Source organism: Euprymna scolopes, chromosome 43 (genome assembly GCF_053919585.1).
Source record: "Euprymna scolopes isolate OS-2025 chromosome 43, ASM5391958v1, whole genome shotgun sequence".
NCBI lineage: Eukaryota > Metazoa > Mollusca > Cephalopoda > Sepiida > Sepiolidae > Euprymna > Euprymna scolopes.
This window is the reverse complement of record NC_136524.1, coordinates 1,894,864-1,922,363: the sequence shown is the minus strand read 5'-3', so window position 1 is coordinate 1,922,363 and position 27,500 is coordinate 1,894,864. Positions and strand designations below refer to the sequence as shown.

Below are 27,500 nucleotides of genomic sequence, written 5' to 3'. Positions count from 1 at the left end.
AGTGGCCTACCGGCCTGGATAAGTGGTGACGTCTATGTAAAAAGAAAACAAAAAAAAACATAAAAATAAAAACAACCGCGGCACTTGTGTATGGAAAGGCGGTTGTTAAATATAACACTCAAAAAATGAAGTGACAGCAAAACTTTATGAAGTACTTACTTGTTATTGAAAAATATTAGCGTATGCCGAAAATTACAGAAAACATGCAATTATTTTAATTTTTTTTTTTTTTTAAGAAAATAAAAATAATGTGCATATTTCACTGACTTCACAGTTATCTTCCCCTTTCATGGAAATTTTCTAATGTTTAATACATAGTAAAAATGTAACAACGGATTTTCCGGGAAAACTATAATTGCCCCCCCCCCGGGGGTGCCATTCGGTTTAAAATAGCTTCAATTAACACTTTTGTGGTTATTAAAAAAAAAAAAAATGATGCTGTGGATTTTTATAAAACTTTCTGAAAAGTTATAACTAACTGATTTCTATATAATTTTGTATGGCTATACGATTGGCGTGCAATAAGTAATGCCCCTGACCCACTTCCAGTTGTCTGATCTAGCTGAAATTTTGCATGTGCAATGATTTATATCTCTATGGGTTATGTGGCAAATTACAGCTCTGAACTAATTGCAATTTCTGTTTTACAGGTGTTTGAACTGAGTCAGGTGTGAAACCGAGCCTGTTGAATATCGAGCAGTGATCCGGTTTTTGTATTTGAAAGGACGCACACCACAGGAGACTTTCGATGAAATGAAAGAAACTTATGGTGCTAATGCCCCATCATATGACCTTGTAAAACGCTGGCATCGTGAATTCAAACATGACCGGAAGTCTGTGGAAACAGCTCCCAGACCTCGTCGCCCCCTTCTGCCATTGATGAGGCATCTGTCCGTCAAGTAGAGGCTGCCATTTTGGAAGATCGGCGCATTACTATTCGCCAAATAGCCCAAGATGTCAAGATTAGTACAGGGTCTGTGGAAATTATCATTCATGAGCATTTGCATATGCATAAGGTGTCTGCCAGATGGATTTCATTCCAGAAGCGAGAACGTGTCGAGTGCTTGAGGATGGATTTGGAGATGTGCCAAGAAGATGAGTCAAAGTTTTTCAAAAGACTGATTACACAGGATGAAACCTAGGTCCATCACAATGATCCAGAGACCAAAGCCCAGTCAATGCAGTGAAAGCACTTGGACTCACCACCTCCAAAGAAGGCAACGATGCAGCCCTCTACTGGCAAGGTCATGCTCACAGTCTTCTGGGACCAGGACAGAGTAGTGATGACAGATTTCCTGGCAAATGGTACCGCAATTAAAGGAGCCACTTATGCTTCACTTTTGAGGATAGGGGAAGCTATCAAAATCAAGAGGCGGGGCAAGATCAGCAAAGGTACCCTCCTCCTGCAGGACAACGCTCCGGTCCACAACTCGCATGTCGCCAGATCAGAAGCACCAGCGTGTGGTTATAAAATCCTTCCCCATCCTCCCTATTCTCCTGACCTTGCACCCTCTGAATTTTACCTCTTCCCAGCCATGAAGTTGTTTTTTTTAAAGAAAATCGTTTCCCAGATGATGCAGCCTTGATTTCTGAAGTCACGTCGTGGTTGGAGGATCAATATGGGGTTTTCTACAAAAACGGTCTCCAGAGCTGCATCAAACGATGGGAGAAATGCATAACTCTGGGTGGTTCCTATGTAGAGAAAGACTAATAACTGTGCCAAGGTTCGTATTTTTTTAAACCACGTCTTTTCATTTTTTTTTTTTAAATAAAATGAAACCTTGGTCCTTGCTTCTTTAATTGAAAAAAAAATTAGGGAGTGGATTACATTTTTCGAGGAGTTTTAAGCTTGGAAAGACAGGGAGTCGAATTATTCAATATTTTTCACGAGGTTTCTAACACAGCTACCGGAGAACTCGTCAACGAGGCATTCAAAAACAAAACAATGTTAAAACTGTATGGATATATCTTTCTCTTTTTGCGTCCTCTCTCTCATTCTCTCTCTCTCTCTCATTCACTCCCCTTTTCTGCTTTCCAATGAAGAAAAGGAGAATTAAACAATTCTATAGTTTGAAACAGTTCTGAAGTCGATGTGATTGGTTACAAATGGTCTTTATAAAAATACGTTCCTCATTGTTAAATCTTACATAGGTTTTTTATAAAAATGCATTTGTTCGCTATTTTTATACAAGCGTTCGATTTCAGCATGCCATTAATATCGGCGATGGCATCCTTCCCCATCTTCCCAGCCATTAAGTTGTTTTTGAAAGAAAATCGTTTCCCAGATGATGCAGCCTTGATTTCTGAAGTCACGTCATGGTTGGAGGACTAACCTGGGGTGCTCTACAAAAAAGATCCCCAGAGCTGCATCAAACGATGGGAGAAATGCATAACTCTGGGTGGTTCCTATGTAGAGAAAGACTAATAACTGTGCCAAGTTTCGTTGCTCTACTACTATGGGAAGTGGGTCAGGGACATTACTTATTGCACGCCCCTTGTACTTTATGATAACTCTTGGGTGTGCTCCAGGGGCTCTTTTAGGGCTAATAAAAACACTTCATTTTTAGGACTATTATACCATATTTTTCCAGAATTTTCTGTGTATGTCTATTTAGCAGTTTTGCATGGTGCTGAACTCAAATTTACATACGTTAATGTGGCACAATGAATTAGCCCCTTTTGAGGGAGCTGGGGGCTTTTACATTAATAAACCTTGTGCCTAACTTGGTCCGTACATGTGAATTGCAGATGTGTTGGACAGGTGTTTGTGATTTTGAAAATGTTCTGCTATGACTCAAGCCAAGTATAACAGTTTGTTTATAATATTGAGCCAAGCCAAAACGATGTAAGTCCTTAGAATTTTAAAAATCAAACCCGGAGAACTAGGTGTATCAGAATTTTTGTATCTTCAAGTCCAATGTAAACAAATTCTTGATGAACCGTCCCCCTAAGTAATCCAATTTACAAAATTCCCACTTTACTACGCTATAATCACATTGACTAATGTATACACATTAAGCTTTATCCTCGAGTGGCCTCAAGGTCTTGGTAAGTGGTGATTTGGGTGTATCAGAAATTTTGTAGGAATTTTTGACACCCCTAACACGAAACTGCGAATAAAATATAAAAAAAAAAATCGTGATTTCCCCTTAAAAGTGGGTTGTTTATTTTCTTTATGGATTATACTTCCAAAGTAAACTAACAAAGTTGTTTAAAAAGTAATAGAAATATTTTTTTATATTTAAAAAAAAAAAAAAACAGCAACGAAATCAATTGAATTTTACGAGTTAAATATTTTTAAATTTTTAAACTTTAAAAATTTATAAAATTTTTTCTATCGATTCTATTTTTACGATATTTTCAGAGTCAATGTGAAATTTTAAGCTCTCTTTTCAATAAACCGAATATTATTATATTTTTAGACAAACGTTTTTTTAATTCACGCCCCCCCCCATTTTGAAATGTCTATTAAAAAGTAAATGATTAATTTACTCACCAAAGTCTTATATATCACAAATTAAAGATCAATGAATACTATTAAACAAATTTGAAACAAAAAAAAAGTGTTTTTTTTTTTTTAGAAATTTACCTCTAAAGTCCGAAGTTTTAAACCTTTATTTTTTTAAACCACGTCGTTTTTTTTTTGTTTTTTTTAATGAACCCTTGGTCCTTGCTTCTTTAATTGAAAAAAAAATTAGGGTTTGAATTACATTTTTCGAGTAGTTTTAAGCTTGGAAAGACAGGGGATCGAATTATTCAATAGTTTTCACGAGGTTTCTGACACACCTACCGGAGAACTCGTCAACGAGGCATTCAAAAACAAAACAATGTTAAAACTGTATGGATATATCTTTCTCTTTTTGCGTCCTTCCCTCTCTCCCTCTCTCTCTCCCGTTCACTCCCCTTTTCTGCTTTCCAATGAAGAAAAGGAGAATTAAACAATTCTATAGTTGAAGCTTGGGGTCTGAAGTCGACGGACCAATAGCATGTGATTGGTTTCAAATGGTCTTTATAAAAATACGTTCCTCATTGTTAAATCTTAAATAATTTTTTTATAAAAATGCATTTGTTCGCTATTTTTATACAAGCGTTCGATTTCAGCATGTCATTAACATCGGCGATGGGAAGATGCCTGTAACGACACAATGAAGAAGCGACCCATGCCAGCCAGTTATAGCCGACGACATATTGACCCGTTTTTGTTGATGTTTCAGCATGTGCATATCGTTAGATATCATTGACAATCGTTTATTCCCCAGGGAGCTGGTTGCCTTCACAGAAGGCTCCTCAAACAAGTAACCCTCCCGGGGAAGCGATAGTACCATATTAAGGCCTTGGGGACTTTTGGGACTAAACGGGAGGGGCGCAAATGATGGATTTTTTTTTTTACAAGGTCACCACTTATCAAGGCCCGGAAGCCACTCAGGGATAAGGGTTATTGAATGTACAGTACGTTGTACGTTAGTGTTGAGATTTCATAAAGTGTCTACTTAAGGGGGCAGTTCATCAGGAATTTGTTTATGTTGGACTTGAAGACATCCAAGTTGTAGTCAGGTGGGAAACAGGCAGACGGAACAGAGTTCCACTGGCGTGCAGTTCTAAGAAAGAAGCCGTGTTTATGGAATCTACGTTTTGATTAAGGCGCAGATAGAGAGTGGGGGAAAATTTTTGATAGTGGCTTCTGCTAGACGGGTGTTTTTCATAAAAGATTGACGAGGGGGGACCAGAGATTGGAGTTCAGACGAGTACTTGCCATGGAAATAACGGTAAAACAAGGACAGGCTCGCAATGTCTCTTCTGTCGGAAAGAGGTTGCAGAGAAGAGAAAAGGGCATCCCCCACTAAGCCACAAAATCTATTTTGTGCTCTGTCAAGGCAGGATAGGCTATTTTTAGCAGCTCCTACTCAGCTATGGCAGCAGTATTCCATCCTTGGCCGTACTTGGCTTTTATATAGATAGAGAATTGCATGAGTAGTGAGATATCTTCTGGAGCGGTAGAAGGATCCCACCATCTTTCCAGCGACCTTGGCAACAGATTTGATGTACGTGTTCCATTTCATATCAGGAGTAAAGGTCAAGCCCAGAAGATTGTCAAAACATTGAGCTTCTCCTAGGCGAGAGCCATCCATTACAATTGATGCCAGATGGGGATCAGAGCGTTGATGGTGTAAAGATAGGAGCTTGGTTTTAGATGCATTATAGGTAACCAGCCACGTCTGAAAAGTAACAAAATCCCACCCCTTCACAGTAGAGATCCCTAGATGTTACCAGTTTTTTTTTTTACTCTAATGGTTTCTTGCCCAGAACTGCTAGAATTTGGAGCTTTCCTAACAGTACTGACATGCAAAACTGCAAGTGTAACGTGAACAGATATCTAGTTGCTAAACTCCCTATATAGTATTCATGACACTTATGTCCTTGATAGTAGTCCCTTTCATCAAAGTGGCACTGTGCCTTTTTTTTTTGTTTTTTTTTTATTACATTTTCACCCCAAACAAGGCACATTGCCACTTTGGTGTAGGGGGCTACTATCAGGGGAAACATCTACTGGGGTACTATGTAGGGATTAGGGCAGCGAGATGTTGGTTCACGTTGCATTGAACTTATGCATGTCAGTACAGTTGGGGAAGCAGTGACCCGGAATGGAATTCCAAAGTCTAGCAGTTCTGGGGAAGAAACTACTGGAGTAGAAGGATCTTTTACATCTAGAAATCTCTACAGTGTGGGGGTGGGATTTTGCAGCTTGTCGGGTCTGTCGAGGGTGTTCACGTCGTGGGGGCACAAGTGCTTGCAGTTCGTCAGAGCATTCACCATTAAAATACTTGTAGAACAGGCAGAGGGATGCAACGTTTCGACGATGGGACAGAGGCTGAAGTTTTGATGCCAGTTTAGGGCCTATCAGATTTGCGACTCTCTTTTGAACCCTGTCAAGGAGCGAGAGATTAGTAGCCGATGCACCGGCCCAAATATGACAGCAATACTCCATACATGGGCGAATAGTGGCCTTATAGAGGTACAGGATACTTTCGGGTGTTAGTAGTTTTCTAGCACGGTAGAGAGAGCCTACCTTTCTTGCAGCGGCCCTGGCAATGCCCTCGATGTAACTGTTCCAACTCATGTTTCCAGTGAACGTTAGGCCAAGGAGCTTGAGAGACGTACTCTCAGACAAAGAGTCGTTGGCCATTGCTATAGGTGGTAGAGAAGGTTTCTTGTAATTATTGAATGAAACCAGTTTTGTCTTGGTGGCATTGAACGTTACCATCCATTTTTGTCCCCATTCCACTACTGATTGGAGGTCATCCTCTAGTGTTTCTGCCATTACTTTAGATATATGTTCATTTGTTTTCCTGTCGTGCCTGCTATAGAGTGTGGTGTCATCAGCATATATCCCCATCTCAGAGGCAATCTTGTCGGGGAGGTCATTTATGAATATCAGGAACAGCAGAGGTCCAAGGATAGAACCCTGGGGCACCCCCGCATTTATATCATATTGTTTAGATGTACGACCGTCGAGGACAACCTGAATTTTTCTCTTATCTAAGAAGGATTTAATTATGTTAAGTATTCTACCAGTGATACCGTATGTTTGGGATAAAAATAAAATAAAACAATCATGGATACCTTTTTGAAAAGCAATGTATGTAATAATACGACAGCGTTTGTGTTATTTATTTATTTTCTGTGTCACGATTATATCTGCAACTCTATGGCTCTCTTGAAGACCTAGAAGAATATGCTGTCAATAAATAAAAATATTTTGACTGAACAACAATCTTAAAAAAAACTTGTACCAACACCTAGAAGAATATGATGCCTATAAACAAAAAGCTTGACTGAACAGCAAGTCTTGTACTTACACCTAACAATTTACGGTTAAAAAAGTAAGACATTCATCTTGTCTTGATGAAAAAGAAAACAAATTTATAGTTTAATTGTTATGCACTTCCATTTCTTATAATAGATAAGTTTACCAAGAATTCTCCATAAGTTTTTGTTTCAGTTTCAATTATAGCTGACGGCACTTAAGTCGTGTACTTATTTTTATAAATAATTCTATCAAGAATTATTCATAATTCAATTATAGCTGATGGCACTCAAGTTATATATGATAATTATAGCATTAGATTATATGGTGGAGTGAACCAAGTGATATTCATATTTTTACTTTGTGACATTCGACTATACCCTATAGTCGAATGCTACAACCAAAATTAAAATAGAAATATAATTTGGTTCACCCCACCATATAATCTAATGCTATAATCGAATGTTTTAATAACAATATAGTCGAATGCTATAATAACCATACAGTCGAATTCTACAAAAAACTAAAAAAGAAATGCCATTTGGTTCACCCCACCATATAGTCGAATGCTATAATAGCCATACAGTGGAATGCTACAAACATACTAAAAACAAAATATAATTTTGTTTTCCCACCAGACAGCCGAATGTTTTATTAACCGCATAGTCGAATTGTGTAATAAGAATATAAAAAAGAAATGCCATTTGGTTCACCCCACCATATAACAGAATGCCATGATAACCAGAGTCCAATGCTATCATAACCATATAATCGAATGCTGCAAAGTAAAAATATAAATATCACTTCGTTCACCTCACCATCTAGTAAAATGCATAAATAATCACGTACTCGAATGCTACAAACATAATAAAAATTGAGATATCATTTGGTTTACCCCACCATGTAATCGAGTTCTACATAATCATGAAGTCAAATGCTATAATAACCATATAACCGAATACTACGATTTAAAAATAAAAATATCATTTGGCTTACACCACCATATAGTAAAATGCTGTAAAAACCATATAGTCGAATGCTATAAACAAAATAAAAATAGAAATATTATTTGGTTTACACCACCATATAGTAAAATGCTGTAAAAACCATATAGTCGAATGCTATAAACAAAATAAAAATAGAAATATTTAGTTTACACTACCACATAGTAAAATGCTGTAAAAACCATATAGTCGAATGCTATAAACAAAATAAAAATAGAATTATTATCTGGTTTACACCACCATATAGTAAAATGCTGTAAAAACCATATAGTCGAATGCTACAAACAAAATAAAAATTGATATATCATTTGGTTCACCCCACCATGTAACAATTTAAACAATGCAAATGATATATATATTTTCATGTGTACATTAAATAATCGCATTTATAATTGGGTTTGTGTCGGCTATAAACTACGAGGTGTTGAACTGACATTTTCTCTGACCTGTACAGCTTATCGGATAAGTGCTGTCCATTCGGCAATGTTTCTGTCGCCTGAGAAGGCCATCTGCTGCCACTCAGGATTAATTAGGGTCAGAGATTTCTCCAGGGTAAGCTTTCGCCATTGTTTGTCACAGTCTGAATCTGCCTTTTGGGCAGTAAAGCGAATGCAGTTATATTTAAGTTGTTGACTGTTCGTATTATTTGGATTTTATCAGATAACCTAGCTTCTCTTTCTTTTTTCTTTTTTCCAGAACACACACACACGCTCTCTGTCTCTGTCTGTCTGTCTGTCTGTCTCTCTCTCTCTCTCTCTCTCTCTCTATATATATATATATATATATATATATATAGATATATATTACTAGGAAAAGTACCCGTCGTTAACTGGGTTCAAAAAGAGCCTACAGAAAATGGACTCTGATTTATGAAAGTATGATAGCTTATGAAAAGGAAGGGTTGTAAAGAGATAGCTTCGAATTTAGGGGTATCAAAACCACAGCAAAATATGATGAAAGTAAAAATAAAATAGATAAACCCCATAATTTATTATACCATACCTGTTCACACTGAAACACTTATCACAATATTCTGTGGATCTATATTAAAAAACCTTGTTAAACTTTGTGACATATTTCCATTCTATGAAGGTCAGCTGCGAACGAACACCCCATAATTTTATTTAACCATATTTCTTCAATCTGAAACATAATTATCAAAGTATACTTAGGCAGATAGATATGAAAAGTCTTTATTAAAGTCTGTGCCTATTTCCATTCTATGGAGGCCAGGCCCGAATGCAGACCCCACAATTTTATTATATCATCCCTTTTTAAGTTAAAACATATACTTATCAAAGTATTCTTATGTACAGTAAACTTTTTTTTTTTAATTTTTAAATTTTTTATTTCCATACTTTGTGGACCAGGCGCGAACGCACACCCCACAATTTTAATGAACCACTGTTCTGCCAGATCAAACATACCCATTCCTGTGGCTCGATACATCTTCTATCATTATATGTAATCAGTTTTTTAAAATAGGCAACCATATAGGAGCCTGTTCGTGACCACACACTCACACAAAGACATTCAGCTTTATATTATAGATATATATATAAAAGTGAACGTGTCTGTGTACATTTTCCTACGCAATAACTCTGTCAATTTTTAGTCTATTGACTCGAAATTTAATATAAAGGGTACTGAGATTTAGGACAATCTTTGTAATCCATTTTAGGCCAGACATTTTGCTGTTATGGGGGTCATAATTTTGACCTTTGAGAACTCTACTAAACTACTCCGCAAATTTTGATTTTATACACTTGAAATTTTAGATATAGGTTCCTTTGACATGGATCTAACTTAATAACTTGATTTGACCCCTAAACAATAATTGTTAAGGGGTCATAATAGGGGTCAAATTTTAAAAAATTCACCTTTTTTTTTGCTCTACATACACCTCCAAATACCCGGGCAACGCTGTGCTGAAATGCTAGTATATCTATAAAAGGGAATGTGTCTGTGTGTATGTCACTACGCAATATCTCTGTCAATCTTCAGTCTACAGACTCAAAATTTGATATACAGGGTACTGAGATTTGGGAAAGCCAAGTACGTCCAAGGATGGAATACTGTAGCCATATCTGGGCAGGAGTTGCTAAAAACAGCCTATCCTACCTAGACAGAGTACAAAATAGACTTCGTGGCTTAGTGAACAAGAGAAGAGACGTTGCGAGCCTATCTTAGTTTTATCGTTATTTCCATGGCAGGTGCTCGTCTGAACTCCAATCTCTGGTCCCCCCTCGCCAATCTTTCATGAAAAACACCCGTCTAGCTGAATCCACTGTGAAAAATTTCCCCCACTCTATATCTGTGCCTAAATCAAAACGTGGATTCCATGAACAAAGCTTCTTTCTTAGAACTGCACGCCTGTGGAACTCTGTTCCGTCTGCCTGCTTCCCACCTGACTACAACTTGGATGTGTTCAAGTCCAACGTTAATAAATTCCTAATGAACCGCCCCCTTAAGTAAACACTTCATCAAATCTCCACACTAACGTAATGTACTTGCAATAACACTTATCCCTGAGTGGCTTCCGGGCCTTGATAAGTGGTGACCACTGTGTAAAAAAAAAGTGATAAACTCTTAAAAAAATCTTGTCTTGCCATAATAATGAGAGAGAGAGAGAAAGAGAGAGAGAGAGAGATCTTTTAATTGGCTCCCATGTTTTTTTTTATATATATATACTAGTAGGGGTGCCCGGCGTTGCTCGGGTGTTTGGAGGTGTATGCTGTGCAAAAAAAGCAAAAAAAACAAAAAAAAATGGTTAATTTTTTAAAACTTTGACCCCTATTATGACCCCTTAAAATTTAAGGTTTCGGGCTCAAATCACTTTATTAAGTTAGATCCAGGTTCAAGGAACCTATATCTAAAATTTCAAGTGTCTAGACCCAAAATTGTCGGAGGAGTTTCGTAGAGTTCTTAAAGGTCAAATCGTTGAAATTTGACCCCTTAACAGCCAAATTGCTGGCTGACACCCGTCACATCGATTTTCCCAAATCTCAGTACCCGGTATTTCAAATTTCGAGTTTATAGACTAAAAATTGACAGAGTTATTGCGTAGGGAAATGTACACAGACAGACAGACACGTTCACTTTTATAGATATATAGATTGGCATCGTCGGCATTAATGGCTTGCTGGAATTTTACGCTCATACAAAAATAGTGCAGTTTTAACATTTATTGAGATTGTCGGACTGACTTCCTCATCTTGGTTGTTGTAGTCACAACGTTTCGGCCGTTTTGCCCTCCGGCCTTCATCAGGTGTTTTCTATCGAACTGGGGAACCGTTTGTTAGGAGTCTCGAACCCAACACTTTATTATTATTACGGGGTACCGTGTTTGGACTCCAGCTAGGCTCTGGGACATAGTTGCTGATTCTCTGTGTTACTTTTCACTGCCTTCGTTCAGGATTGAACTCAGCATTTTGGTTTTTAACAAACAGTTCCCCAGTTCGATACAAACACCTGATGAAGGCCGGAGGGCAAAACGACCGAAACGTTGTGACGATAACAACCAAGATGAGGACGTCAGTCCGACAATCTCAATAAATGAAAACAACTCATCTCAAAAATACAGTTTTAACATAGTTTTTTTTTTCGAATGCCTCGTTGGCGATTTTCCGGGTTTGACATTTCAAATTTATATATATATATATATATATATATATATATATATATATATATATATATATATATATATATATATATATATATATATTAGATGTTGTTTTGTTTTGGTTTTAGCGATATGTTTTGAATGAATTCAATTATTTACGAAAGTGCATTTTTACCTAAATGCGAGTTGGGAATAATTTTCCCTTTCAACCAATTTGGTACCCCCACATGGGGAGCGGTATATATATATTATTTTTAAAATGTAATTATCCACTGACGAAAGGCATCCATTTCAATTGATGCCAGATGGGGATCAGAGCGTTATCTTTATTGCGTCGTTTCAGGCCTCTTCCCATCGTCGGCTTACTGGAATTTTCCGTATACTAAGATAGCAAATATATTCATAGTTTTATCATTGTTTTATTTTCGAATGCCTTGTTGACGAGTTCTCCGTTTTTTTGACATTTCAAATTTAAAGGTCTTATATCGTTTGGGCTTGGTTCAATATTATAAACAAACTGTCCTTCTTGGCTTGAGTCATAGCAGAATATTTTTAAAATCACAAACACCTGCTTAACACCTCTGCACCTCACAAGTACAGACAAGTGAGGCACAATGTTCGTTAATGTAGAAGCTCCCAGCTCCCCTAAAAGGGGTGCTCTCCATTATGCCGCATATAGAAGATTACTAGATTTTTTTAGGTTTCTAAAGGTGCGCTTCTTGTGTGATGTTCCCCCCTCTCTCTCTCTCTAACCGACTGACTGCTCCTTTTCTGAAAACTTTTTTATGCCCATCGAACGATGGGAACATCTACTAGTAATTTATAACGCACGATGCTAAACTCTTTAAAAAAAAATCCTCGCTTGCCATAACAATGAGAGAGAGAGAGAGAGAGAGAGAGAGAGAGAGAGAGAGAGATCTTTTAATTGGCTCCAATGTTTTTTTTTTATATATTGCCAAATTTCTGGAATACCGCCAACAGGCCTGCGATAACTATTTATAGAAATCGAAAAATTTGGAATGGAATCGGTAATTGTATCGTCAGCGTTAATTAAGTACGTTCTACTTAAAATTCCACAAACAGTTTACCATTACCGATGTCTCCTCAATTCCCGAGTCCGATACAATAAAAAATTCCGATACCAAGATATTTAGAATTGCATTTTAAAAGTCTTGATCCTGAAAGGATAAATAGTTTTGTTTTAAAATTCCAAATACCATTTTATCTATATATTTATAAAAGTGAACGTGTCTGTGTGTCTGTCTGTGTGTGTGTACATTTCCATACGCAATAACTCTGTCAATTTTTAGTCTACAGACTCGAAATTTGATATACAGGGTACTGAGATTTGGAAAAATCTACGTGATCGGTTTTCGACCAGAAATTTGTCTGTTAAAGGGTCAAATTTGAACGATTTGACCTTTAAGAACTCTACCAAACTACTCCGACAATTTTGGGTCTAAAACACGTGAAATTTTAGATATAGGTTCATTAGACATGGATCTAACTTAATAACTTGATTTGAGCCCGAAACAATAATTGTTAAGGGGTAATAATAGGGGTCAAATTTTAAAAAATTGAACTTTTCTTTTTTCTTTTTTTTTTTTTTTTTTTTTTTGCTCAGTATACACTTCCAAACACCCGGGCAACGCTAGGCACCCATGCTAGTATATCTATAAAAGTAAATGTGTCCGTCTGTCCGTCCGTCTGTCTGTCTACATTTCCCTACACAATAACTCTGCTAATTTTCAGTCTACAGACACGAATTTTGATATACAGGGTATTGAAATTTGGGAAAATCTTTGGCATTCGTTTTCGGCCAGAAATTTTGCTGTTAAGAGGTCAAGATTAAACAATTTGACCTTTGAGAACTCTACCAAACTCCTCTGCCGATTTTTGGTATAAACAATTGAAATTTTAGATATAGGTTCCTCGGGCGTGTATCTAACTTAATAACTTGATTTGAGCCCAAAACAATAAATGTTAAGGAGTCATAATAGGGGTCAAAATTTTTACCTCTGCGGTCTCTACCAAATTACTCAAACAATTTCTGGTCTAGACATTTGAAATTTTACATAAAGGGTATTCAGTGATAGGGCAAGCATTTTAATCGGTTTGGGTCGAAAATTTGACCTACTAATATATAAATGTATGTATGTATGTTTGCATGTCTGCCTAAAACGTTCGGCAGAGGCGACAGATTTTCAGACGATCAATATCATTTTGAAGTTCGACCTTTCAGACGACAAATATCGAAACAAAATGGCTAAACACATTTCTTCACCCTCAACTGGGCACTTTTCTACAGGGGGGGGGCGCTTTTTTTCGACGATATTTTCGAAAGTAATCCTCTTCTTTCGATTGTTTAGCCTTACTTTAAACCTACGTCACTTGCGGTTTGGCGTAACGTAATACCAATATATAAATGTATGTATGTCTGTTTGCATGTCTGCCTAAAACTTTCGACAAAGGCGATGGATTTTCACAAGAACAGGATCGTTTTTAAGCTCGACCTTCCAGACGACAAATACCGAAAAATTGCCTAAAAAAATTAATTTCTTCACCCTCAATTGGGCACTTTTCTACAGGGAGGAGTCGCTTTTTTTCGCCGATATTTTCGAAAGTCATCCCCTCTTTTCGATTGTCTAGTCATAATTTTAACGTACATAACTTCCGGTTTGGCTGTGGTCGTAACAGCAAAGACGTCATGTTTTTTTCACATTCTTTTCTCCCTTCATGGTATGGGTTCGAGCCTGCCTTCCTACTACCACATTTTTTTTTTGCTCGACATACCGCTCCAAACACCCGGGCTATGCCGGGCTCCCAGGCTAGTATATTTAAAATTGCGTTGTTACGGTCCCAATTCCAATACTATAAAAAATTTTTTAATCCTGATTCAAATACAATTAACGATTCTGTATTAAAATTCCAAATTCTAATATATTTGATCTGGGTTGTCCTTGATGGTCGTGCATCTAGACAATATGATATAAATTTGTCTGTATTCTCCTATCTTATTCGTCACCCCTCCCCCATGCTACAAAGTAAACGATAAAAACAAACAAAATGCCGGAAACTAACGATAAAAAAAAACAATGCCGGAATTTATTCTCTATTAGAGTAGATAAACTTAGGACTTATAAAGAAAGACTTATAAAAGAAAAAAAAATGTTTGAACTTTTTTAACAATAAAAAAAAATGTAAATTAAATATTTTACACATCTGAACGTAACGACTTTTATTCTATAAATAGATAGGCACTCGTCCAAGTTATCTGGAAATAGAAATCTTCTTACGCTCTAGAAAGACACGACGACATGCTAGCTACCAGTTGGCAAAAAGACGGCGGACGGAACATTATGGCAAACACGTTAAGTATTTTTTTAAAACTCATCCTAAATGTTTTTATGTTACCTTGTTTTTAAACTTGTTTTTGTTGTTTTATTTATGTATTTGTCTGTATTCGCCTGTCTTATTCGTCACCCCCATGCTAAAAAGTAAACGATAAAAAAAAACAATGCCGGAATTTATTCTCTATTAGAGTAGATAAACTTATGACTTTATTCAAGTAGTATACTTAATATATACTATTATTGCAAGTGGAATGGGGACAAAAGTGGTTGGTCGCATTCAATGCTGCCAAGACTAAACTAGTTTCATTCAATAATTACAAGAAACCCTCTCTACCACCAATAGCAATGGCCAACGACTCTTTATCTGAGAGTCCATCTTTCAAACTCCTTGGCCTAACGTTCACAGGAAACATGAGTTGGAACAATTACATTGAAGGCATTGCCAGGGCCGCTGCAAGAAAGGTAGGCTCTCTCTACCGTGCTAGAAAACTACTAACACCCGAAAGTATCCTGTACCTCTATAAGGCCACCATTCGCCCATGTATGGAGTATTGCTGCCACATTTGGGCTGGTGCATCTGCTACTAGTCTCTCGCTCCTTGACAAGGTTCAAAAGAGAGTCGCAAATCTGATAGGCCCTGAACTGGCATCTAAGCTTCAGCCTCTGTCCCATCGACGAAATGTTGCATCCCTCTGCCTGTTCTACAAGTATTTTAGTGGTGAATGCTCTGATGAACTGCAGACACTTGTGCCTCCACGACGTAGACACCCTATAAATATAATACAGTGCCATTAGCAAAGAAAAAGTCACCTATGAAAACGAACCTCCTAAAGTAAAACCTTGAATAATTATCTAAACTCGAATGTAAATTAATATTAAGTCGACTTTACAAACTGATAAAAGTTAATTATTGGTTTTTAATTAATTATAAGGTGAAATTCCAATGATTCTTCCACCCATTAATATGGGAGTGGAGATTATCATCAAAAGTGTCCTGAATTGTTAACTTAGCATCGAACTTACGACTTAGATATAAATAAGTCACTTGTACCCATTCCCCTCCTCCCCACCTTTTTTTTTCAATGGAGAGTAGATAATACAGTGGATGTGTTATCGGCAGCTCCAGTAACTCTCGCTTCTCATTTTTTGTCCCTCAGTCCTCATTCAATGAGTGATTTTTCTGACAAAAGGTGAAGAAAAAGCTGCTTAAAGGTCGGTAGTACTTGGTGACCAGTAGTCTGAGATGTCGTAAATTTTTCTGTCTCTGTCTGTCCTTGTGGCCATGTCACTAGTAAGGGTGCTGGAGGTAAACATTTTGTCTGGGCTGACGTTATCCGCCTGATAGTCAGGGACCCGAACCTTGGTTTAACCACTAAGGAGGTTGTCCTATCAGCAGGCGCAAAGAACTGGGACTGCTGTATTGCCATTTGGTGAGTGGATATGCACCATGCAGTAGTCTCTGGTGGGGCCTCTCGATGCCACACTAGTGGGTAATTGTTACGGCATTACCTTTTCGTGTGCTACAAAAAAAATTCCTGTCTTTTTCTCTCTTACTTTCCCTCTCTGTACTGCTCTAACCAAGTATGCCGACCTATTCCACAAATCCCAAAACCTCAACATGAAATATCTCCAGAATAAAAACTTGAATAAACCTAGAACCCCATCTTCTAACGTAAACCCCTACTACCAGGTCTCCTTCTTCAACATCAGGGGTCTACGTTCTAACCTTCCAGAGGTTGAAACCCAATTACAGGAGACGAAACCGAACATATTATTTCTAAGTGAAACTGGAATAGGGCCGACCACTTCCCTAGATGAGTTCATAATTAACGGATACTCTAACTTAACAGCCAAATCTGACCCCCCCCCCAAGATAGCCATGGACATGGAATATGTGCCTACATTAAGGATGGCTTCCCGTGTGGCAGGGATATCTCTAGAGAAGATCCTAATTTACCCTATATGTGCTTCAGGGTTGCACTTGATAACACCACTGCATTTATATTTGCCCTCTATCGTCCCCACAACAGCGGAGTTACTATCTTTTAGAGCATATCTGAGAAAATAGACCACATACTGTCTGCACATACCTCGACTAACATTCACATCTGTGGTAACTTAAACGTCCATAACGTGGAATGGCTGACCCATTCAAATAAGACAGACGATGAGGGGAGGTTTTGTCATGATTTTGCTATTGCTTATAACCTCACTCAGATTGTTCGCGAACCCACCCATGTGCCCGATACACCCGGTCAATATGCAAGCCTCCTAGACTTTTTTCTCTCAACTTCCCCTGCGCTATGTTCATGTTCCGTTCATTCTCCTCTAGGATCCTCCGACCACTCCGTCGTATCAGTTAAGATAAAAACGAAATGTAATAAGTCCCCAGACGTACCCCTCCACCGTACTGTATACCGATACTCTGTGGCTGACTGAGATGGCTTCCGTACATTCATATCTGATTTACCTCTGTACTCCATGTTTAAAAAGGAAGTGTCCTCTGTAGTATCAGATCTGACCGAATGCTTAATTGTAGGCATAAACCAATTCGTACCATCTAAAAAGTTCCAACAAAAACCTAACAGCCAGCCATGGTTCTCCCCAAAATGTGCTGCTGCTATCGCGCACAGAAATCACTTTTTCCATTGCTACCAACGTAATAGATGCACTGAGACTAAAACTGCTTTCAGGACTGCCAGCAACTACTGTAAAAGAGTAATAAAAAATGCAAGAGAGCTATATGCCCAGTCTGTTAAATCCAAGGTAGCTGATCAGCGGCTTGGTTCCCACCAGTTTTGGCAAATAACAAATAGGATCCTGAACAGAAGTGTGCGTTCTATCTCAATCCTCCAAACTTGTCTCCAATTTAGCAATTTATTTTAAATCCTGTCAACGTGCGCACAAACAATTTTATTTTTTTGTAAGATAAATATTTGTGTCTTTTTAATATTCATTTACTTTTTAAAATATTGAAGAAATTCAAACTTTTATATAAAACTCATTCAGTTTCCGCAGAAAATGTTGGGGGAAAAAAATTACAACATGTCAAGAAGAAAAAGAAAAAAAAACATAGTGAGGGTGGAGTTTTACTCCGAAATATATTTAAATTATATTAAAATATATAAATATATTTGGCTTTCAAGCGCAATTGACTCCCTAGTATTCTGCTTATATATTGAATATAAAATATGAAATCCTCCTAATTTGTCCCCAATTTAGCAACTCATCTGAAATGCTGTCGACGTGCGCCCAAACAATTTTAATTTATTTGTAAGATAAATATTTGTGCGTTTTAATATTCATTTATTTTAAAAATAGACTACATATATTAAATATTGAACAAATTAAAATACTTTTAACAAAATCCTTCATTTTTTTCTGTACAAACGCAAGGTAATTTTTAGACGACTCTAATTGTTGTTTGGGGATGGGGCAAATTCAAAACCAACGAAACAATCCTTAGATAAGAGTTGAAGCTAAGCATGGGAAATATAATAAAAAAAAATGCTTTTATAATTCACTAGCGAGGGGTACCCGGCGTTTCCCAGGTGTTTGGAGGTGTGTGTGGAAACTCCGGGCGTGGGGTGGGGTTGAAAAAAAAGTATGAGGATCGAACCCGAACCGTTGAGGCAAAGTTGTAAATTAAAGTGTGAAAGAAAAGTGCGACGTTAACCGTTTCCCCACCGCGAGATGCTAACAGAAACACGTTTGAATTTATTTAATTACTTGGATTTGGCAGGTGCACGTTTTAATGAGTTAATGAGGTCAAGTTTTACTGCGGGATATTTTAACTTCCTACCATAAAAAATTATAAATATAGTATATTCAGTATATAAAATGTTCCGTTTTTTTCTCACTATATGTTTCTGGAATTATATTGAAGCGGTTAGCTCCCCAGAAGGCTTACATATTTTATCAGCTAGGGATAGTATTTACTGCTGAACGCTCCCCCCAAGATGTTATATGAAAAAAGACTAACCCACATGCGGCGAGCGACAAATGTTAAATATTTATCTTCCCGCAATCGAGCAAATTAAATCGACAGGCGAGCTTCTTTGTTAACTGTGAGATATTACGATTTATATGTGATATAAAAAGTTTTAAAAAGTTGTGAACCGACCGACCGCTTCTATGAAAGAATCCTTTTGTAGACACACAGAAAAAGCGAACACACACATACATACATTTTCGCTTTTATATTTATAGCTGATTATTTCTGCATCTTAAAAATAGTTAATTTCCAAGTATTCTGCTAATATATTCAACATAAAATATGAAATACTTCAAACTTGTCCACAATTTAGCATCTGTGCCCAAACAATTTTAATTTATTGGTAAGATAAATATTTCTGCATTTTAATATTCACGCTTGTATAACAATATAATAGAAATACACTTACTTGCACGGGAATATCCGAATGAGAAAACACATCCGTCCACTCCATTGACAACACCTTGAATTACATCTGTTAGACTGCTTGAACAAATTTCAGCCTGAAAAAAAAAGAGAACAGAACATTGATATAAAACCTAGCAGAAAACTCAGATAACGAGTAATATAAATATGTATATACTAGCAGGGGTGCCCGGCGTTGCTCGGGTGTTTGGAGGTGTATGCTGTGCAAAAAAAGCAAAAAAACAAAAAAAAATGGTTAATTTTTTTAAAATTTGACCCCTATTATGACCCCTTAAAATTTATAGTTTCGGGCTCAAATTACTTTATTAAGTTAGATCCAGGTTCAAGGAACCTATATCTAAAATTTCAAGTGTCTAGACCCAAAATTGTCGGAGGAGTTTCGTAGAGTTCTTAAAGGTCAAATCGTTGAAATTTGACCCCTTAACAGCCAAATTTCTGGCTGGCACCCGTCACATCGATTTTTCCAAATCTCAGTACCCGGTATTTCAAATTTCGAGTCTATAGACTAAAAATTGACAGAGTTATTGCGTAGGGAAATGTACACAGACAGACAGACACACAGATAGACAGACAGGCAGACACGTTCACTTTTATATATATATATAAGATTATATAATATATATAAGATTATATATATATATATATATATATATATATTTATACGTATATAAGATTATATTGGACCATTTGGAATTTACCCATTGGATTGAAATTTTAAATTTGACCGTTTTGGATTTTACCATTTTTGGATTTTTACCCTTCACCGGATTATCCATTCATGTGAAATCTTTTTATTATTTTTCTTTTACCTCTTATTCCCCTTACCTCGCCCTTTTTTTTAACCAAGTAAGATCTGTGACTTACCTGTAGTTTCATTAAATACTTTTATATGCAAAATCCGATCCTGCATTTTGCTAATTCCTGCCCTCTGATGAGAAGGAGAGTATTTCTTCGAAACACCGCGGATTAAGGACTATCCACTTGTGTTTCCTTTTTTAAAATTAAATATGTTTTTAACTCTTTTTCAAGATGTCTTTTAACATGTTTTATTAATCATTTGTTCGTTCATATATATATATATATATATATATATATATATATATATAAGCTGAACGTCTGTGTGTGTGTGTGTGTGTGTGTGTGTGTGTGTGTGTGGTCTCGAATAGGCTCTTATATGGTTGACTATTATAGAAAACTGATCACATATAATGATAGAAGATGTAGCGAGACACAGGAATGGGTATGTTTGATCTGGTATAATGATGATTCATTAAAATTATGGGGTCGGCTTTCGCGCCTGGCCTCCATAAAATGGAAATAGGCACAAACTTTAATAAAGACTTTTCATATCTATCTGCGTAAGTATACTTTGATAATTATGTTTCAGTTTGAAGAAATATGGTATAATAGAATTATGGGGGTGTTCGTTCGCACCTGACCTCTATAGAATGGAAATATGTCACAAAGTTTAACAAGGTTTTTTAATATAGATCCACAGAATATTGTGATAAGTGTTTCAGTGTGAACAGGTATGGTATAATAAATTCTGGGGTTTATCTATTTTATTTTTACTTTCATCATATTTTGCTTTGGTTTTGATACCCCAAATTCGAAGCTATCTCTTTACAACCCTTCCTTTTCATAATCTATCATACTTTCATAAATCAGAGTCCATTTTCTGTAGGCCGTTTTTGAACCCAGTCAACGACGGGTACTTTTGCTAGTATATATATATATATATATATATATATATATATATATATATGTCTTTATATAAACAGTAGTTTGTTGCTACACAGTCCTGAGCATGTTTCAGTTTACTAGTATTTACTAACTAGGAACCTCATCAGACATCTGTATGAGTTCTCTGCCTATCTCGGCATTGTTTCCAGTCGTCCTGGTCTTCTCCTTGATAGTAGACTCGAGCAGTGCTAGCAGTGTCAGAAATTTCGTGAAAATAGTGAATAATTCCACCCCATCTTTCCAAGCTTATAACTCCTCGAAAAATGTAATCCAAGCCCTAATTTTTTAGGGTATAACAAATTATTTACGTCTAGTTAAAACTTGATAATATTTACATGTAAAAAATAAAATGGGATAAATGAGTAATTTGGAGAAGTATGAATTAAGGAACGGACACAAACAACATTTATAATAATAGACATAAATAACTAAGTTTTTATTGTTTTACTAACTTTCACATAATCCCCCATTTATTAAAACCCCAAATCCATGTTTAATTGTACATATTCTATCCTGGATCCTGAATTCAGGTTTTTATTGATTTCTCATTCGTTCCTTGAACCCGCGAAATCTAAATATAAGCTAAAATTAAATTAGAATATCCTTAAATAGAGAGACTCATTAAAAATAGTGCCCCCAAAATAGGCTACAAATTAAGATATAGGAAGATGTTATTGACTGTAAGGGTTGTACGAAACTAAACCCTAAGTATAAGTACTAGCTCCATTTAATATGGAGGGAAAAAATAAACGTGTTCACAACGAATTAAAAAAAACTTGCTGGGAATAGTTGTAAGCCTCTCTGAGGAGTGACTAGATGGAAGATTTACAGGTCAAAAACCTTGATTCGAGTAAAGCAACTGGCCCTGATGGTATTCCAATTATAGTACTCAAAAAACTTCAACCTGAATTAGCGCCCATACTTACAAAACTGTTTAGACGTTGTCTTAAGGAGAATAGTTTCCCATCTCCCTGGAAAATCTCATCAGTATGCCCTGTATTTAAGAATTCAGGTGATCGCTCATCCCCCTCTCAGTACAGGCCAATAAGTCTCCTGTGCGTCATGAGTAAGTTGCTAGAATCTGTGTTAAATACAGAAGTAATCAAACATCTCAACAAAAATAACCTTCTTAGTGACACTCAATATGGTTTCCATTCTGCTAGATCTACAGCAAATGTGCTTACAGTTATATCGCATAGGATTAGCAAATCTCTCGACGGTGGCAATCTTTCTAGGGCAATTGCTCTTGACATATCTAAAGCCTTTGATAGGGTATGGCATAAAGGTTTACTTCATAAGATCGCTAGCTATGGTATAGCTGGAAAAGTCTTCTCAATTATTAAATCATTTCTTTCTGATAGGTTCATAAGAGTAGTAGTTGAGGGGCAAAAATCAGAAGCTCACAGTATTAATGCCGGTGCCCCTCAGGGATCCATCCTGGGCCCAACTCTTTTCCTGATCTACATTAATGATCTTCCAAATCATATCCTTACATCATTTGTAGACATTTATGCTGACGACACTACCATTTATGGTACCACATCTAAGACAGTAAACGACCAAGTTCTCTCCAATTCTCTCTCCTCTGATCTTGAGCACGTAAACACTATCAATAATTTCCCCCACTCTTTATCTGTGCCTAAACCTAAACGTAGATTCCATGAACAAAGCTTCTTTCTTAGAACTGCATGCCTGTGGAATTGTCTTCCGTTTTCCTGCTTTCCGGCTGACTACAATATGGTTGTGTTCAAGTCTAAAGTAAATAAGTTCTTGATGAGCCGTTCCATATAAGTTATTAAATTTACCAAATTTTCATTACTAATGATTACTATATTGACCAATTTCTACTGTACACTCTTTAACCCTTATCCTTGAGTGGCCTCTGGGCCTTGATAATGTGGTGATGCCTATGTAAAAAAAAAAAAAAAAGAAAAAAAAAAAAAGGTCTATGGACGAGAGGTAATTGTCCATCCTTTCACGAAACAGCTGTAAGAGCTTAACACCAAAATAAGTGAAGGTCTATTCATGTAGGTTGTGATTTTATTCAATTTACGTATATATATATCACATATCCAAGGAAATGGCAGGAACACTAGAGGATGACCTCCAATCTGTAGTGGAATGGGGACAAAAATGGTTGGTCACATTCAATGCTGCTAAGACTAAGCTTGTTTCCTTCAATAACTACAAGAAACCTTCTCTACCACCAATAGCAATGGCCAAGAACACATTACCTGAAAGTACTTCTTTTAAACTCCTCAGCCTAACGTTTACAGGAGATATGAACTGGAATAGATACATTGAGAGCATTGCCAAGGCTGCTGCAAGGAAGGTTGGCTCCCTCTACCGTGCTAGAAAACTACTTACGCCTGCCAGTATCCTATACCTCTATAAGGCAACCATTCGCCAATGTATGGAGTACTGTAGTCAGATCTGGGCTGGTGTATCTGCTTCTTGTCTCTCGCTCCTGGACAGGGTTCAAAAGAGAGTCGCCAACCTTATAGGTCCTGAACTGTCATCTAGGCTTCAGCCTCTGTCCCATCGACGAAATGTTGCATCCCTCTGCCTGTTCTACAAATACTTCAATGGTGAATGCTCTGAAGAACTACAAACACTTGTACCTCCCCGACGTACCTACCCCTGACAAACCCGACAAGCTACTAAGTCTCATCCCTTTACAGTAGAGATCCCTAGGTGCAAGAAAGCCTTTTACTCCAATAGTTTCTTCCCCAGAACTGCGGGTCTTTGGAACTCCCTTCCGGGATTCTGCTTTCCCAACTGCAATGATAGGCAGAAGTTCAAGTATAATGTTAACAAACATCTTTATACTCTTCTCCCTTCATAATGACCCCGCTAATTAAGTTCCTGATAGTAGCCCCCTGCTTCAAAGTGGCACTGTGCCTTGTTTGAGGTGAAAATTGAATTAAAAAAATATATATATGCTCTGAAAACTCTTTTGAAAATTATTGAGCTGAGATTATAATTCTAAACTTGCAACAGAAAAGAATTGTTGATAAAATAATATATAAATATATATATATATATATATATATTAATATCTATATATATATATATATATATATATATATATATATATATATATATATATTAATATCTATATATATATATATATATATATATATTCAGTTGTATTAGGTAAAAATGTCTTACTTGTTATTTCTGTAACAATATCCATTATTTCGGAAAAAAAATTCCCTTTTCAAAGGCACATCCTTACATCATTTGTAGACATTTATGCTGATGACACTACCATTTATGGTAGCACATCTAAGACAGTAAACGACCAAGTTCTCTCCAATTCTCTCTCCTTTGATCTTGAGCACGTAGTACAATGGGGTAAGGAGTGGCTGGTTACTTTTAATGCATCTAAAACCAAGCTTCTCTCTTTACATCATCAACATTCTGATCCACATCTGGCATCAATTGAAATGAATGGCTCTCGTCTTCAGGAGGCCTCAAGTTTTGACAAGCTTCTGGGCTTGACCATTACTCCTGATCTTAAATGGAACACGTACATCAAATCTGTTGCCAAGGCCGCTGGAAAAATGGTGGGATCTTTCTATCGATCCGATAAATATCTCACTGCTGATGCTATTCTCTATCTATATAAGAGCCAGGTACGTCCAAGGATGGAATACTGTTGCCACCTCTGGGCAGGAGCTGCTAGAAAGGACTTGTCCTGCCTTGATAGAGTTCAAAATAGACTTCGTAGCCTCGTAGGAGATGTCCTTTTCTCTTCCCTGCAACCTCTATCTCACAGAAGAGATGTTGCGAGTTTGTCTCTGATGTATCGTTATTTTCATGGAAAGTGTTCGACTTAGCTTCAATCTATGGTCCCCCCTCGCAAAACTTTCACAAGAAACACTCGTCTAGCTGTACACACTATCAATAATTCCCCCCTCACACTCTTTATCTGTGCCTAAACCTAAACGTAGATTCCATGAACAAAGCTTTTTTATTAGAACTGCACGCCTGTGGAATTGTCTTCCGTTTTCCTGCTTTCCGGCTGACTACAATATGGTTGTGTTCAAGTCTAACGTAAATAAGTTCTTGATGAGCCGTTCCATATAAGTTATCAAATTTACTGAATTTTCATTACTAATGATTACTATATTGTCCAATTTCTACTGTACACTCTTTAATCCTTATCCTTGAGTTGTCTCTTGGCCTTGATAATGTGGTGATGCCTATGTAAAAAAAAAAGAAAATACACACACGTACACATACACGTACATGAAGGGGCATTCATAACGACGATGATGATGGTTGGTAGGAATAAAGGAATTTAATATAGATGAAAGAGAAAAACAATCCAATATACACACCTCGTAGAAGAGACAGTCATCCGCTGCGCCGACTGTATACCTTTTGAATTTAAGATGCGTTCACCACGGCACAAATCCTCAACGTTCATGACAACGATGATTGTTGAATTTAACAGAGAAAAACATTTTTTTACACTACTTATAAAGGCCCAGAGGCCACTCGGGGATAAGAGTTATTGTGTGCACAGTAATAAATGGGATAATATCTTAGTAACCGTTAAGAATGGAGATTTGATAGAGTGTTTACTTAAGGGGGCGGTTTATCAGGAATTTGTTTATGTTAGACTTGAAGACATCCAAGTTGTAGTCAGGCAGGAAACAGGCAAACGGAAGAGAGTTCCATAGACGTGCACTTCTAAGAAAGAAGCCCGGTTCATAGAACCTACGTTTTGATTTAGGCACAGATAAAGAGCGGGAAAAATTATTGACAGTGGTTTCAGCTAGACGGGTGTTTTTCATGAAAGATTGGCAAGGGGGAACCAGTGATTGGAGCTCAGACGAGCACTTGCCATGGAACAAACGATAAAGCAAAGACGGGCTCGCAACGTCCTTCCTGTGGGAAAGAGATTGCGGGTAAGAAAAAAGTACCCCCCCTCCACTAAGCTACGAAGTCTATTTTGTACTCTGTCAAGGCAGGATAGGCTGTTTTTAGCAGCTCCTGCCCAGATGTGACAGCAGTACTCCATCCTTGGACGTACTTGGCTTTTATATAGATAGAGAATTGCATCAGTAGTGAGATATCTTCTGGAGGGGTAGAAGGATCCCACCACAAGACATCCAAGTTGTAGTCAGGTGGGAAACAGGCAAACGGAAAAGAGTTCCACATGCGCGCACTTCTGAGAAAGAACCTTTTTTCATGGAATCTACATTTTCATAACATACATACATACATACACACTAACATACAGTAAAGATTTATATAATAGACTAGCGGGGGGTACCCGGCGATGCCCGGGTGTCTTGAGGTAAATAAAAACTCTGGGGGGGGGGGGGTTAAATAATAAAAAAATGTTTTGATGAGAATCGAACCCGTACCCTTGAGTTAGAAATTAATGTGTGAAAAAAAAAACCGTGCTACTTTAACCATTGAGCCACGGCGACAGACAACATTAAGCAGGTTATTTAACTATAAAAAGAGGCGTGCGCAATAAAAGTTAACTCTGCTGCTTCCATTTGACCTAATTAAGAAGGTCAAATAGAAGTCACACAGACACAGCGTTTGGGTTTGTTTACCCAAATTTAACTGTTTCTTCCCCCAACAGATGTTGGGGAGGGGGAAAGCAGCTCCCAATTGTCCAGATTGAATAGCAACTGTCTGATCAAAACTGATTGCTTCTGGACGTTTTTCCCTGGTGCAATGCCGAGAAGGCATCGTTTGAGTTTAGTTTCACTTTATTTATACTAAAAAGCCCAATCAACACGCGAGAAGCCAAAATAGCAATAATTTTGTAAAAATCGACGTAAATAAATCTATACGCTACGCGGTTTCCCAATTCCTAGATATTATTATCTAGGACCTATATACACAGTTTTAAGCGATAGTAACGAACCCGGGAGCGTGTGCGAGAAAAGCCTTTTGAAGACATACACGATATGGTCACGCACATTTTGCCTTTTATATATATAGACTAGCGAGGGGTAGCCGGCGTTGCCCGGGTGTTTTTCAGTGTGTGTGAAAAAAAAAAAGAGGTGGGTTTGAAAAAAAAAGGAAGCTTTTACGACGCGCAGTAAAGTGTGAAAAAACAAACAAACAGGTGCTCGTTTTTGATTGATGTGACGGCGATTTTGTGCGGGGGGGGGGACAGTTTTTAATGAGGTCAATTGAATAACCCGCTCGCCCGTCTGATATGACGGAGTCTACACTGGCTCTGGGCCTGTGTTGATTTATTTGCTTCCCCACTGAGCAAATAAGGCACAAGGCCGTTTTTTAATGTGGAGAGAGAGAGGGAGGGGGAGGGAAAGGAGGGACCAGCTCTCGAGAGGTGGGAAATGGGAGCTGGTTAGTAACTGTTGGTCTGTAGGGTGATCCCTACATTGACCAAGTTCAGATATGTGGGGTTACCCCCACATATGGTCTTTGCTAGTCATAGCTTGCAGCATCTGTCGGAACAGATGGTATTTATTTGCTCCCCCACCGAGGAAATTAGGCACAAGGCCGATTTTTAATGTGAGGAGTGAAGGGAGGGGGAAGGGAAAAAGGGGACCAG

General features: G+C 37.4%; 1 protein-coding gene across 2 annotated transcripts in view; it reads right to left on the bottom strand.

Annotated features, from left to right (window-relative positions):
- The window catches only part of LOC145268437 (uncharacterized), a 1,138,892-nt gene that overhangs the window by 367,775 nt on the left and 743,617 nt on the right, over positions 1-27,500 (bottom strand). For both annotated transcript variants that reach the window (XM_080123996.1, XM_080123997.1), the window contains one exon: positions 19,188-19,281. In XM_080123996.1, coding sequence (XP_079980122.1) covers positions 19,188-19,281 — 94 coding nt within the window. The remainder of the gene's footprint in view (positions 1-19,187; positions 19,282-27,500) is intronic.